Consider the following 16572-nt stretch of genomic DNA (forward strand, 5'->3'; position numbering starts at 1 on the left):
GTTACACCTGTGGACAGAAAATAAAAATAATAGCTAAGTCCAGTGTGTCAGGTTCACAAAAGTCTTACCTGAAACTGCTACTGGGTGAATGCCAAGAAAGGTAAAGTCTGTTCACTCAGGACACGTGGAATTTCTGCGCCATTTGTGTGCGTGGAAGAAACACCCAAATTCTCCCAATAAGTTGAGAGTCCCATAGGATAGGCACGCATTTGATGGTCTTGAAGAAGCGTTCCTTGTATTTGCTGAACCTCTGAGAGACCAGGCAGGCCACACAAACACATTTCAGATTAGTTGGGCCAAGGGGCAAACCACGTGCTCTCAACACAGCCTCCGCGTCCCGGCGCGCGGCTTGAGCGCAAACTCCCCCAGAATGTCTCCAGGAAACCGTTGGGTGGGGCCAGGAAACCATTGGGTGGGGCCAGGAAACTGTTGGGTGGGGCCAGGAAACCGTCTGGTGGGATCTCTGCAGCTGCTTTTCACCTGCTGTCCTTCCTGTGCTTCCTTAGAGGAAGAATCAATGCCGCGGGTGGAACCTGAGCCCGAGACGTGGCCGGAGCAGAAGCCCAAGCTCACCAAGCGGGACTCCGCTACCGGGACCTAATGGGACTGGGAATTTGAGGAATCAGAATCGGAGGGCAAGCAGCCACTCCCGGGACCCCCCGCACCCCCAGGATCCCCGGCGTCGGAGCGGGACGATGCACCCCTGCCGGAGGGGGACGATGCAACCCCTCTGCCATTGGAGGAGGACGAGGCACCCTGCCTGCCGTTGGAGGGGAAGGATGCACCACCCCTGCGGACGGACGGGGAGGATGCACCCCTGCCGGAGGGGGACGATGCAACCCCTCTGCCGCTGGAGGGGGACGATGCACCCCGCCTGCCGTTGGAGGGGAAGGATGCACCACCCCTGCGGACGGACGGGGAGGATGCACCCCTGACGGAGGGGGACGATGCACCCCGCCTGCCGTTGGAGGGGAAGGATGCACCCCGCCTGCCTTTGGAGCCGGACGTTGCAGCCCGCCTGCCGTGGGAGCTGGACGATGCATCCCTGCCGGAGGAGGAAACCCCCAAGCCCATAGCCGCCTGCGGTCACCGGCGCTGCTGTCACTCCGACTGCCTAGAGGCACCGCTGTCCCGCGCCTTCCAGTGGCTGGGATGGCAGGTGGGCGCGCACCCCTGGATCTTCCTGCTGGCGCCCTTGATGCTGACGGCCGCGCTGGGCACCGGCTTCCTGTACCTGCCCAAGGACGAAGAAGAAAACCTAGAGTACCAGTACACCCCGGTGGGGAGCCCGGCCAAGGCGGAGCGGCGCTTCGTGCAGGACCATTTCACCACCAACGACTCCTACCGATTCTCCCCCTGCAGGAGGAGCACGGAGACCAATTTCATCTCGCTCCTAGTGGTCTCCCACAGCGACTCACTGCTGGACCCGGCCACCTTTACAGAAGTCAGCAAACTGGACGGCGCGGTACAGGATCTGCGTGTGGCGCCGGGAAACGGAAGCCAGATCCAATACCAACAGGTGTGCGCGAGGTACAGGGCACTCTGCGTGGCCCCCAATCCACTCCTGTACGCCTGGCAGGTAGACAAAACGCTCGATCTGAGCAGCATCTCCTTCCCCATCTACAACCACAGTGGACACCCCCTCTACCTGACCGGCTTCTTCGGAGGACACATCTTGGGGGACGGCCTAGGAATGGGCCAGTTACTCCTGCAGGCCAAAGCCATGCGGCTGCTGTACTACCTGAAGACCGAGCTCCCTGAGGACGACGTGCAGAGCAAGCAGTGGATCATCCATTTCCTCGACCAATTAAACAACATTAAGAACAGCCTGGCCTTAAGAAAATTGAGGCATCTGGTGGTTCAGGTTTACAGGGAGGCCAGGAGAAGGTGGAAGGGATGAGGAAGACTTGCACCCAGAACCCTAACAAAAGCACTGCCTGACTGCTTGATGGAGTCCTTGCCTCTAGGCTGGGTGTGCTCTGCTGTATTTGGTATTCAATCCAATTAACACCGACGATGCCCCTTGGTAACATTCTAGTTGGTAACACAAATCCTGTGTCCACCAGATGGGCCTGTTCAGTACAGACATTGATCTTCATATTTAATTTTGGGATTTGGTTTCTAATCAAATTACAGTGCTCTGAAATTCTACTTTAGTTAAAGTCTTCGCTGGTTTTGGGGAGCCCTCTAAAACTTGATTGGAGCTCATTGGAATTAAAAAACAAACCACCTTTTACGTAAAAGTTCCATGGTGTTAAGAAGATAACTAGCTTAGCATTTTTCAAGTTAGTTACATACAAAGCACCTGACTTAGTGTGAGTTACATATTAGCTGTTCAGTTATTGCTGGGTCAGCAACCCTATTAAGACGTATAAGTAAGCCTAGTGAAAGAGACACCTGCTGGGAAGAGCTTTCAAAGACCAGGCCCTCCTGAAATATTTATGCAATTGAAATAGTAAAATACACCAACCAATACAAATTTAGAAAAAGTTACAATTTTTTCAGCTGTTAGTGAGAACAAGATTAAACAGTTTTAGGCTTGGCATGGTGGCTCATGCCTATAATCCCAGAACTTTGGGACACAAAGGCAGGTGGACTGCTTGAGTCCAGGAGTTCAAGACCAGCCCAGGCAACCTCTCAAAACCCCATCTCTACAAAAAATACAAAAGTTAGCCAGGCATGGTGGCACACACCTATAGTCCCAGCTATTCAGAAGGTCCAGGCGGATCACTTGCCCCAGGAGATTGAGGGCCCAGTCTCAAAAAACAGAGAGAAATATCAAAGTTTTATATACAATTCAAATTTTGTTTGTTCAGGAGTTTTATTTAAACTTTGAATTTGAAAGAAAGTTGAGGAAGCACGCCCGAGATGTGTGGGAAGCAGCAAATTTACATTATTTTCTCGATTCTAAAATCTTAATTCATGTATTTTTATCTTTTGCTGAATTTTAACATATTGTTTCATCACTAAGATAAAATGTTTCAATAGTGTTTGTAACTCACACACAAAAATATTGTAATTAAAAGTTATTTATCTATTTGACCCAGCAATCCCATTACTGGGTATATATCCAAAGGATTATAAATCGTTCTACTACAAGGACACATGCACACGAATGTTCATTGCAGCACAGTTTACAATAGCAAAGACCGGGAACCAACCCAAATGTCCATCGATGAGAGACTGGACAGGGAAAATGTGGCACATATACACCATGGAATATTATGCAGCCATCAAAAACGATGAGTTCACATCCTTTGTAGGGACATGGATGAACCTGGAAACCATCATTCTCAGCAAACTGACACAAGAACACAAAATCAAACACCGCATGTTCTCACTCATAGACGGGTGTTGAACAATGGGAACACATGGACACAGGGAGGGGAGCACTATACACTGGGGTCTGTTGGGGGGGAGTGGGGGGGACAGCGGGGGGTGGGGAGTTGGGGAGAGAGAGCATGGGGAGAAATGCCACATATAGGTGAAGGGGAGGAAGGCAGCAAATCACACTGCCACGTATGCACCTATGCAACAATCTTGCATGTTTTTCACACGTACCCCAAAACCTAAAATGCAATTTAAAAAAAAAAAAGTTATTTATCTGAGTATATTTTTTGTGGCAGGTGGTCCACTTTACATCGGTTTCCAGACGACTGGAATTTGAGGCACCTTCTCAGACAGGGGTCCCTTTGCTTCACCTGGCATACATCCTCATTATACTGTTTGCAGTCACATCATGCTGCAGGTAAAAAGCTTTGATTAGTTTTTGAAACTCTTACTTTATGAAAAATATTTTATTGTGGTAAAATATAATAATATATGACATAAAATATGCTATCATAGTCATTCTTACGTGTACAATTCAGTGGCACTGATTACATCCACACTGGCATGCAACCATTACAACTATGTTTTCAAATATTTTGCATCATCCCAAACAGGAACTCTGCTATCATTTTGTAATAAATTCCCCATCACCACCGCCCTCCCCCACCCAGTGCCAGTTAACCTTTAATCTACTTTGTCTCTATGAATTTTCCTAAAGATTTTATATAAGTGGAATCATATAATTGCCTTTTTGTGACTGTCTCATTTCACTAGGCATAATGTTTTCAAGGTTCATCCTTGTAGCATGTTTCAGAACTTCATTCCTTTTTATGGCTGAATAATACTGAGTCCTCCAACTTTGTTCTTCTTCTTCAAGATTATATAGATCATCCGAGACTCCTCGAATTCCTCATGAATTTAAGAATTGGATTCTCGGCCGGGCGCGGTGGCTCAAGCCTGTAATCCCACCACTTTGGGAGGCCGAGGCGGGTGGATCACGAGGTCAAGAGATCGAGACCATCCTGGTCAACATGGTGAAACCCCGTCTCTACTAATACAAAAAATTAGCTGGGCACGGTGGCGCGTGCCTGTAATCCCAGCTACTCAGGAGGCTGAGGCAGGAGAATTGCCTGAACCCAGGAGGCGGAGATTGCGGTGAGCCGAGATCGCGCCATTGCGCTCCAGCCTGGGTAACAAGAGCGAAACTCCGTCTCAAAAAAAAAAAAAAAAAAAAAAAAAAAAAAGAATTGGATTCTCTATTTCTGGGGGGGAAATGTTATCAGAATTTTGATCGGGATTGTGTTGAATCTATAGATTATTTTGAGTAGGACTGGAATTTTAGCAATATGGAGTCTTCCAACCCAGGAACTAAGGATTTTTCCATTTATCTAGATCTTTTTAAGTGTCTTTTACCAGTGTTTGGTAGTTTTCAGTGTGCAGGTCCTTCACCACCTTGGTTAAAGTTATTCATAGGTGTTTTATTCATTTTGAGCAATTTAAGTGGAAATACCTTCTTAATTTCCTTTTTGGATTGTTCATTGCACATGCATAGAAACACAGCTAATTTTTTGCTATTGATCTTGTATCCTGAAGCTGTGCTGAATTTATCAACTCTGGTAGTTTTCTTCCGAATTCTTTAGTGTTTTTCATATATACAATCATGTAATCTCTGAAAAGCGAGAGTTATATTCCTTCCTTTCCAGTTTAGATGCTTTTTATTTATGTTTCTTATCTAATTGCTCTGGCTAGAACTTCCAGTACAATATTGAATATCAGTGGTGGAAGTGGAAGTCTTTTCGGTCTTGTTTCTGATCTGATATTAGAGGAAAGCTTTCATTCTTTCACCCTTGAGTATGATGTTAATTTTGCTATTTTTATAAATGCTTTTATTATTTTGAGAAAAATTTTTTCATATTCCTAGTTTTTTAGTGTTTTTATTATGAAAGTGTGTTGGATTTTGTCAAATGCCTTTTTAACATCTATTGAGATGATCATGTGGTTGTTGTCCTTTGTTCTATAAACATGGCATATTACATTGATTGACTGTCTCCTGATGACTCACTCTTACCCTTCTGGGATAAATCCCACCTGGCTGTGACGTATAGTCCTTTTAATACGCTTTGGATTGGACTTACTAGCATTTGTTAATGACTTTGCACCGATATTCATGAGAGCTATTGGTTTGTAGCTTTCATTTCTTGTGATGTCATTGTCTGGTGTTGTATCAGTGTAATTATGGTCTCCTAGAGCGAGTTAGGAAGTGTTCCCTCCTCTTCAATTTTTTGGAAGAGTTTGAGAAGGATTCCTGTTACCTCCAGTTTAGATATTTGGTAAAATTCGTCAGTGAAATCTGGCCCTGGACTTTTCTTTGTTGAGAGTTTTTCAATTCCTGGTTTAATATTTTGTTACATGTCTGTTGAGATTTTTTTCTTTCACTTTAAGTCAGTGTGGGCCATTTGTGTTTTTGTAGGAAGTCATGTTCATCTAGGTTATCCAGTTTATGGACATACAGTTTTTAATAGTATCTCTTATAAACTTCTCTATTTCTATAAGGTCAATAGTAACGTCTCTGCTTTCATATCAGCTTTAGTTATTTGTGTCTTCTCTCCTTTTTTCTTTGTCACACTAAGTAAAATTTAATCAGTTTTGTTGATCTTCTCAAGGAACCAGATTTTGGGTTGATTAATTCTATTGTTTTTCTTTTCTGTATTTACCTCTGTTCTAATCCATATTCTTTCCTTCCTTCTTCCTGTGGTTTGAATGTATCCTCCCAAAATTCCCTTGTGGAAATCTAATTCCTCATGTGATAGTAATAAGAGATGGGGCCTTTGAGGAGTGATTGAATGGGATTAGTGCCCTTATAAAAGAGTTCTGAGGGAGCTTCTTAGCCCCTTCCCCCATGTAAGGACATAGCAAGAAGCCACCATCTATGGAACAAAGAGCAAACGTTCACTAGACGCTGAATCTATTGGCCTTGACCTTGGATTTCTCAGCCTCTAGAATTGTAAGAAGCAATTTTCTGTTGTTTATAGGTTGCCCAGTCTATGACATTTTGTAATAGTGGGCAGAACAGACTAAGGCACCTCTGTTAGCTTCAGGTTTGGTTTTTCCTCCTTCTCCTAGATCCACAAGGTGTTAAGTTATTGATTTGAAATCTTTTTTCTTTTTAATGTAGGTATTTATAGCTATAAATTCCCCTCTGAGCACTATTGTCACTGTATCCCATAAGTTATGGTATGTTATGTGTTCATTTTCATTCTTAACAATTTTCTAATATCCCTTGATTGTTTAATAGTGTATTGTTTCATTTTTGTAGATTTATTAATACTCCAGGTTTCCTTCTGTTATTGATTTTTAGCTTTATTCTATTATTGGTTAGAAAAACATACATTGTATAACTTCAGTCATTTAAAATTTATTCAGACTTGTTTTACAGACTAACATATGGTCTACCCTGGAGAATATTCCGAGGGCACTAGAGAAGAATATATATCCTACTGTTGTTGGGTTGAGTCTTCTATATATTTCTGTAGGATCTAATTGGTTTGTAGTGTTGTTCGTTTTCTCTGTGTCCTTATTGATATTTGACTCAGATGCTTTATGCATTGATGAAAGTGGTATATTGCATTCGCCAACCTCTTTTTTTTTTTTTGAGATGAAGTCTCACTCTGTCACCCAGGCTAGAGTGCAGTGGCGCAATCTTGCCTCACTGTAACCTGCTTCTCCAAAGTGCAAGCGATTATTCTGCCTCAGCCTCCTGAGTAGCTAGGATTACAGATGTGCATCACCACACTTACCTGGTTTTTGTATTTTTAGTAGAAATGGCATTTCACCATGTTGGCCAGGTGGTAAGTCACCATGCCTAGCCCTCTCCAGCTATTAGTGTAGAGCTCTCTATCACTCTCTCACTTCTGTCATATTTACTAAATGTATTTTGGGTCTCTGTTATGCAGTGCACATATGTTTACAGTTGTTATAGCTTTTTGGTGAATTGGCCCTTTTATCAATATATAATGTACTTCTTTATCTCTAAGTCTATTTTGCCTGATGTTAGTATAGCCACTCCTGCTTTTGTTTTGGTTACTATTTGTGTAAAGTTATCTTTTTATATACTTTCAACTTACTTATATTTTTGGAGATAAAGTGAGTCTATAAACAGCATATAGTTAAATCATGTTGTTTTATCCATTCTGCCAACCTGTCTTTTGACTGGAGAGTTTAATCTATTTACATTTAAGGTAATTGCTGATAAGAAAAAACTTGCTTTTAGTATTTTTTGTGTTCTATCTGCCTTATACCTTTTTTGTCCTTCATTTCCTCTGTCTGCTTTCTTTTCTTCACATTTCTTTTTTCTTTTCAGACAGGGTCTTGCCCTGTTGCCCAGGCTGCAGTGGTGTGGCACAATCATAGCTTACTGTAGTCTTGAACTCCTAAACTGAAGCAATTCTCCCACGTCAGCCTCCTGAATAGCTGGGACTACAGGCACATGCCACCACATCTGGCTAATTTTTATTACTTTTCATAGAGACAGGGTCTTGCTGTGTTGCTTAGGCTGGTCTTGAACTCCTGGCCTCAAGTGATCCTCTTACCTCAGCCTCCCAAAGTGATGGGATTACATTGTGAGCCTCTCCTGGTGGGTGCAGCATGAGCCACTACACCTAGTCACATTTCATTTTTTTTTTAATAGTTACTTTCTTTTTCTGGTATACAATACACTTGGGAATTATACTGTACCAGGCATAAGTAGTAAGATTTCTATCACAGTGACATTCCATGATGCTTTATGTTTAGTTTATATTTTTCTAGTGAGCTGTTTTGATTCTCTTTTCATCCCTTTTTGTGATATTTTTTGGAGATTTTCTTTGTGATTTCCCTAGGGATTTTATGTAGCATCCTAAATTTAAAATAGTCTGTACTGAGTTGATACCAGTTAAACTCCAAAACCATAGAAAAACCTCTTCTACTATCTGTCACATATTACATCTTTATACATTGTATGCCCTTCTGAAGACCAAAGTGGAATCAGCCATCAGCAGTTTTAGTAATTCTCTGTGGTTCCGAAATGCTTGTCAATGAATTAGCACTTGGCTGGCTGCAAAGAATCACACGTAGGAGAGTTGGTTAAAGTACAGATTTACAGATTTCCAACTTTTCTGCCCCCTTTCTTTCTTTCTTATTTTATTTTATTTTTCAGCGGGTCTGAGAAAGTGCTTGGGAATTAAATGTCTCCAGCAGATACGTGTGGAAATTATTGCCCTAGAGGTTTCTACCTAGGCGTCCCAGTCAAGAATGTTACGCGTGGATGAAAGCCACCACCACAAATTCCACAATTTTTCCCTCCAAATTTACATGTTTGACTGCATACAAAACAAAATGTGTGTTGCAGCCTTTGGCGTGATTTCTGCTTTCTTGGCAGTGGTGAGCAGCTTTGGCCTGCTCTTGCACATGGGGTGCCATTTGTCATCATAGTTGCCAATTCACCATTTCTTATTCTAGGTGAGTAAAACACAGCAGGAGGCTACACACTGCATATGTGGCTGGGTAGGGGATACAAGGGAAAGAATTGTATGGAGGTGGCTCTATAGTCCAAAAATCAGGTGCCAGGAAATAGGGAAGTGTAATCGAACTGGACATCTCTAGAAGTAGAAAGATCAAGTATCCCAGTGGAAAAACAGACCATGTACATGAACAGCAGTTCACATGCAAAAATCAAAATACAAGTCACTAAAAATACAGCCGTGCATCAATTAACATTGAGGGTCTGAGAAACGCGTCCATAGGCAATTTTGTCATTGTGTAAACTTCCTAGAGTGTCCTTACACAAACCTAGATTGTATATCCTACAACGCACCTAGGCTCTGTTGGCCTCTTGCTCCCAGGCTGCAAACCTGTACAGCATGTTACTATACTAAATACTATAGGTAACTGTCATACCATGGTAAGTATTTGTGTATCCAGATATATCTAAACATAAAAAAAGTAAAAGGCTGGGTACGATGGCTCACACCTGTAATCCCAGCACTTTGGGAGGCCGAGGCAGGCAGATCACGAGGTCAGGAGTTCGAGACCAGCCTGGCCAATATGGTGAAACCCCGTCTCTACTAAAAATACAAAAATCAGCTGGGCGTGGTGGCACGCGCCTATAATCCCAGCTACTCAGGAGGCTGAGGCAGGAGAATTGCTTGAACCCAGGAGGCAGAGGTTGCAGTGAGCTGAGATCATGACACTGCACTCCAGCCTGGGCAACAGAGGGAGACTCCACCTCAAAAAAAAAAAAGTATTTTCTTTCTTCAATAATAAATTAACCTTAACTTACTGTAACTTTATTTTATGAACTTTTAAGTTTTTTTTAACTTTTTGACTTTTTGTGATAACACAGCTTAAAACACAAACATATTGGACAGTGGTACAATCATATTTTCTTTCCTTATGTCTTGGGATAAACAAACATATTGCTCTGCCAGTCTTATGAAAGTATAGCACATACAATTATGTACACAACATAATACTTAATAAACAATTGTTACTCCTTTATTTATTCACTATGCTAAATTTTATGTCATTATTTTAGAGTGTGCTCTAGCTTATAAAAAAATAGTTAACTATAAAATAGCTTCACATAGGTTATTCAGGAGGTATTTCAGAAGAAGGCATTGTTATCATGAGAGACAACTCCATATGTACTGAAGACCTTCCAGTGGGACAGGATGTGGAGATGGAAGACAGTGATAGTGATGACTCTGACCCTATGTAGGCCTAGGTTAATGGGTATGATTTTGGGGTTTTTTTTTGTTGTTGTTTGTTTGTTTGTTTTTTGAGTTGGAGTATCATTCTGCCACCCAAGCTGAAGTACAGTGGCTCAATCTCGTCTCACTGCAACCTCTGCCTCCTGGGTTTAAGCAATTCTCCTGCCTCAGCCTCCCAAGTAGCTGGGGGACTATAGGTACGCACTACTATGCTAATGTGTGTTTTTGTATCTTAGTTTTTAATAAGTTTAGAAAGTAAAAAAATAAAAAAAAATTCTTTTAAATAGAAAAAGCCTTATAGATTAAAGATATAAGGAAAGAAAATATTTTTGTACGGCTATCCAACGTTCTTGTGTTTTAAGCTGTGTTATCACAAAAAGCCAAAAAAAATGTTTTTTAAAGACTTAAAAGTTTATAAAATAATAAAGTTACCGTAAGCTAAGGTTAATTTATTATTGAAGAAAGAAAAATATTTTTAAAATAAATGTAGTGTAGCCTAAGTATCCAGTGTTTATAAAGTCTACAGTAGTATACAGGGATGTCCTTCACACAAACTCTACAAAATGGCTTGTATTAAATCAATTGTATATGTCTTAACTATAGTTATTTATGGCTGTGAGGTACACTGGATGATTAGGTGTGAGTGTGTATGAGGAAGATATGCCTTGAAAAACTAGAATAAATAAGCTAATCTCCCCCAGAGAACCAAATACCAGTTTTTCCAAGATACTTACTTTCTAAAATATAAACACCTTTATTTTCTCATGCTTACTGTAAAATACATTCTGAACCTACCAAAAATACAAAGAAAAATGGAAAACTGTAATTCTACCCTTCCAGGGTAATTTCCGCTAATATTTTTATGTATATCCATCCAGAATTTGTTCTATGCAAATATGCACATAGAGCTATCTCTCCACTTCAAACATCCTATTTTATAACAAGAAATTTTCGTTTAACATTAAATATCTATCTCTTTTTAAAAAGACTGAGTATGACTCTAATCTAATGCTAGGCTTGATTCAGTCCATCTCATATTGTTATGGGTTATGTTGTTTTCAATATTTTCCTACTATAAATTATATCAAAACGAACACACTTGTTCTACTTTTGAGCATTTGTCCAATTAGGACAAATTCCTAGAAGTAGAATTATAGGTCAAAGGTATTCCCTCTTTAAGTCTCTTGCTTTGTTGCAAACGTGGACTGAAAAAGTGTGTACCAATTTACATTTCTCCCTAGCAGACTACAAGTGTGTCCATTTGCAGACAACCATCCAGAAATCCTCAGTCTTGTTAATATTGATTAATAAGAAAAGCAAGTGTCTCACTTGTGGTTTAATTTGCATCCCTTGATTAATTGAAAGGTCAAATATTTTCTTCTTATACCATTATGCACTACATAACAATGTTTTGGCCAAAGATAGACTGCATATACAAGGCAGACCACATATACAATGGTAGTCCCAGAAGGTTATAATGGAGCTGAAAAATTCCCATCACCTATTGATACCACAACCATCCTATTGTCATAATGCAGCTCATTACTCACATGTCTGGTAGGAAGTTTGAGGGAGGTGAAATTTATCTGCAACATGCTCATGTTGCATTTTTCAGTTCACTTTTTTTTGTGATCCTCCTTTCCCAGGCTTCAGTCATGACTTGAAAATCCTCAGATGTTCTCCTATTCTGCCAAATCTGAAAGGTCATTGAGGAAAGGAACTAATTATCTAGTAGGCATTCACATGTAAAGAATGTAAAGAATTCTTAAGATTTACCTTGACACATTTTTCTGATCTCATTATAATGACCCGGGCAAGTGAAATCTGAATACTAGCATTCTAGGTATCAGAAACAAACTAGCAGAAAAATTACAGTTGTGCATGTGCCTGTGTGTCTTTATAAACTGTGTGTTGCCTCTCAAATCATATCACAGAGATAGCCAGATGCTAACTGTAGAACAAGTTAAGTCCAGCTTATATTTCAAGCAACAGAATGTTGGCTGGATGTGTCTGTACGTGAACATGAAATGTAAGAGAGAATGATCTGTCAAGCAATCTATTGGAATCGACAATACACTGCCAATGCTCGTTTGATTAACACCCATCTAGCCAGGTTTTCTGATCTCATCATGGAAACACCCTAAGTGAAGAGTAGAGTATACTGTGCTATGTGCAATCGTAGGTGTATGTACAAAGCAAATACTTATTATGAAGGAAGTTGTGATGAGTTCTGTTGTAAATTCAGAGGCAACCAGGGAAAGCATCACAGAGAAGATAATATTTAAGCAAAGATTGGGCAAGATAAATAAAACCTTAAGAGATAGAAAAAGAAAATGGTTTAAATCAAACTATTTAATTTTTAGTGGATAGTAGTATGTATGAAGATTCTGTTTCTTTTTTTTTTTTTAACAGGTGTTGGGGTCGATGACATGTTTATCATGATTTCTGCCTGGCATGAGACCAGCCTCACAGATGACATACGAGAGCGGATGTCCAGTGTCTATTCCAAAGTGGCAGTGTCCATTGCAATCACCACCATTACTAACATCCTGGCCTTCTATACAGGGGTTATGAGCTCTTTTAGGTCCGTACAATATTTTTGTACCTATACAGGGACAAGCCTGTTATTTTGCTATTTTTATAGCATCACCTGTTTTGGAGCATTTATGGCCTTGGATGGTAAAAGAGAAATAGTCTGCCTATGCTGGTTGGTAAATGCTGACCCAAAATGGTCCTCATTTAAAAAGTCCTGCTGTTTCCCCTTCGGTGCTGTTCCAGATAAACATGGAACTGATAGCCATCCAGTGACTTTGTTTTTTAGAGACTATTTTGGCCCTTTGCTCACAAGCACTGAGTCCAAGTTTTTTGTAGTCTTTCTATACATTTTGTACCTCACAAGCAGTATATATGGGTGTTTTCAAGTGGGGGAAGGTTTAGACCTTCGAAATCTGGCAAGTGATGATTCCTACATCACACCATATTTTAATGTAGAGGAAGGTTATTTTTCAGATTATGGCCCCAGGGTTATGGTTATTGTTACTAAAAAAGTTGACTACTGGGATAAAGATGTTAGGCAAAAACTGGAAAACTGTATTAAAATTTTTGAAAAAAATTACTATACAGATAGAAATTTTACAGAGTTTTGGTTAAGTGCATATATGCAATATTTAAAAGGTAAGAGCCAAGATCCTAATGATAAGAATACTTTTATGAATAATATTCCTGATTTAGCAATTTTCCAAATTTTGAGTATGATGTTAATATTTCATCATCAAAGGAAATCATTTCTTCCCGGGGCTTCATTCAGACAACAGATGTTTATTCCTCAAGGGATAAGAAAATAATGTTACTCCAATTACGAAGCATAGCTGAAAACTGTCAAATTCCCCTAATGGTGTATAACCACGTATTTATATATTTTGATCAGTATGCTGCAATAGTAGAAAACACTGTTCGAAATGTCATGGTGGCATCAGCAGCTATGTTCATTGTTTCCTTATTGTTAATTCCTCATCCAATGTGTTCCTTGTGGGTGACTTTTGCTATTGGTTCTGTGATTGTAGGAGTAATGGGTTTCATGGCATTCTGGAAAGTTAATCTTGATTCCATATCCATGATTAATCTTGTCATTTGTATAGGGTTTTCTTTCGATTTTTCTGCACACGTTTCCTATGCATTTGTTTCTAGTCCTCAGCCCTCAGTAAACCAAAAATCAATTGAGGCATTATATCTTCTAGGCTACCCGGTGTTACAAAGTGCAGTTTCAACAATAATAGGGGTGTGTGTTTTAGCTACAGCGAAAGCATACATCTTCAGAACATTTTTTAAGATTATGTTTCTTGTTATGGTATTTGGGGCTGCTCATGGCCTAATTTTTATTCCAGTATTCTTGACCTTTTTTTTGAAGGTTTATTTGAATATCCACTAACAAATCAAAGACCAATTCTAGAATTCTTGATTGCCCCAATCCAATCTGAGTTTTTAAATGCACTATTAATAATAGTCAGCAAACTATTGGGAGGCCAAGGCGGGTGGATCACCTGAGGCCAGGAGTTCGAGACCAGCCTGGCCAACATGGTGAAACCCCGTTGCTACTGAAAACACAAAAATTAGCCAGGTATGGCGGCATGCACCTATAATCACAGCTACTCGGGAGGCTGAGGCAGGAGAACTGCTTGAACCCAGGAGGCAGAGGTTGCAGTGAGCCGAGATTACGCCATGGCATTCCAGCCTGGGTGACAAGAATGAGACTCCATCTCAAAAAAAAAAAAAAAAGAAGTATAGTCAACCAACTAAAAACAAGGGCATGTTTCCTTCACTTGGAAATCCCATTTTAAATTATTATTTCAAATATCCTGATAAAAATTAATTAGTCTTATGTTAAAATATCTTCACTAAATTAGGAAGTGTTATCTTTCTTACAGTCTTTACAATCAAGTATAAGGTGCAACCTTTCAGTTATGTTTTCCCTTTATATTTATGCCTGGAATTCAACTATTGTATATATTATTCATACTATAAATGGAATATTATTTTCATTGTACTTGCTATATGCATTCATATGTGAAAATGCATCTTATTTATTTTCCCATTCAGGGGATTTTCTATGCATTTTGTTAATGGTATATTTTGACAAGCAGAAGTTTTTAAAGTTTATAAACCCAATTTATCATTTTTTTTTATGGTTAGTGCTTTCTGTATCCTAAGAAATATTTTGACTACTCCAAGGTTACAGATAAAGTCATCTGTGTTTCCTCCTCTAAGCTAATAGTTTTGATTTTACATTTAGGTCTGTGATCCATATGTGTGCATTTGTTGGGCAGTATGGATAAAGGTTCATTTTCTTCCTGTAAAAGCTGCCCATTTGTCTTAGCATCATTTGTGAAAAGACTATCCTTCAACATGGATTAACCTGGCACCTATAAAAAAACCAATTGGCAATTTATGTGTGGTTGTAATTCTGTGCCATTGACCTGGTTGTCTGCACTAAGGCCAATATCACCACCCTGCCTTCATTAGTGAAGCTTTATATTCATTACTGAAATTAGTCTGTGTATGTTATCCACTTTTATCCTCATTAATCTTTCTGTTTTCAAAGTTGATCTTTGTTATTTTCTTTTTTTTGGAGAATTCACCCGTGATGCTGTCACTCAGGCTGGAGTGCAGGAGCTCGATCATAGCTCACCGCAGCCCAAACCTCCTGGGCTCATGTGATCCTCCCACCTCAGCCTCCTGAGTAGCTGGGACTACATTTGTGCCATTACATCTGACTAATTTTTTGTTTTATTTTTTTTTTAAGAGAGAGGGGCTTGCTGTGTTGTCCAGGCTAGTCTTGAACTCTTGGCCTCAAGCAATTCTTCTGTCTCAGCCTCCCAAACTGCTGGGATTACAGGTGTGAGCCACCACACCAATATTTTGTTACTTTTTATCTTAAACTCTATAAACCAATATTGTTTTTTAAAGAAGGTACTCATCATAATAAAATTATACTGTAACAAAGCAATTCATTTTTGCCCTGGAACTTGTTGGTTTTGGTGCTTGAATTTAACTCATCACACCAGTGGGTTGGGAAAAGTGAAAAACAGCAACAGTGTAGAAGTTCTATTAATGATTAGAAATGTTAGCTATTTAAATGTAACCTTGCCTAAAGGTTTTAGCTGTGTTCTTGCTGTTTTGGAATTAGTGGCTCCAGCTCCTTAGTTATCTCTCCCAGACATCAATTCCAAATTAGTTTCTTTTCCTCACTAAAAATACTGGGGGAGGGGTAATGTCAGCACAAAGGGGGTAGAATGTAGCTCCAAGAGCCCATTTCGCCACAAAAATTAAAAATTGAAAAAAGCAAAAACTGTTAGAAAAGACTCTAATTGAACTCTGGAAAATCGTCCAAGGTTTACACCAACCAAGTGGTTGAATCTGATTCAAGTGGACCTTGAACCAGAAAAAATAAAAAGCAACTTAAAAATGGAACCTTGTGTCATTTTTATTTGCCCTTATCTCACCCCCTTTCCCTGGCTTGATAGTGACAGTGGTCCTAAGAAGGTAGCCTAGGCCAGGCTTGGTGGCTCACGCCTGTAATCCCAACACTTTGGGAAGCCAAGGCAGTTGGATCACCTGAGGTCGGGAGTTCGAGACCAGCCTGGCCAACATGGTGAAACCCTGTCTCTACTAAAAATACAAAAATTAGCCAGGCATGGTGGCATGCGTGCCTGTAATTCCAGCTGAGGAGGCTGAGGCAGGAGAATCACTTGAGCCCAGGAGGCAGAGGTTATAATGAGCTGAGATCATGCCATTGCACTCCAGCCTGGGTGACAGGGCAAGACTCCGTCTCAAAAAAAAAAATAAAAAAAATAAAATAGCCTACATTCATTTCTACCAGCTGTGGGACCCAGATTCCTAGTTCCAGAGAAAGAAAAGATCTCATTCACAAAGAGTTTGTCTATATAAACCTGTCTACGAGCTATTGGAAAACTGACACAAAGCACTTATCGTTGTTTCA

General features: G+C 40.2%; 1 protein-coding gene across 1 annotated transcript; it reads left to right on the plus strand.

The window, feature by feature from the left end:
* The first annotated feature begins 517 nt into the window (after window positions 1-517).
* On the plus strand, window positions 518-13444 carry LOC105732161 (patched domain-containing protein 3). Its single transcript, XM_064368449.1, is given in 7 exon segments — window positions 518-758; window positions 1014-1864; window positions 3627-3748; window positions 8682-8773; window positions 8776-8826; window positions 12489-12660; window positions 13354-13444. Coding segments are annotated over 7 exon segments (1620 nt in total).
* Window positions 13445-16572: the final 3128 nt, after the last annotated feature.

The sequence above is a fragment of the Aotus nancymaae genome, unplaced genomic scaffold (assembly GCF_030222135.1).
Source record: "Aotus nancymaae isolate 86718 unplaced genomic scaffold, 86718_ANA_hifiasm-v0.15.2.pri h1tg000077l, whole genome shotgun sequence".
NCBI lineage: Eukaryota > Metazoa > Chordata > Mammalia > Primates > Aotidae > Aotus > Aotus nancymaae.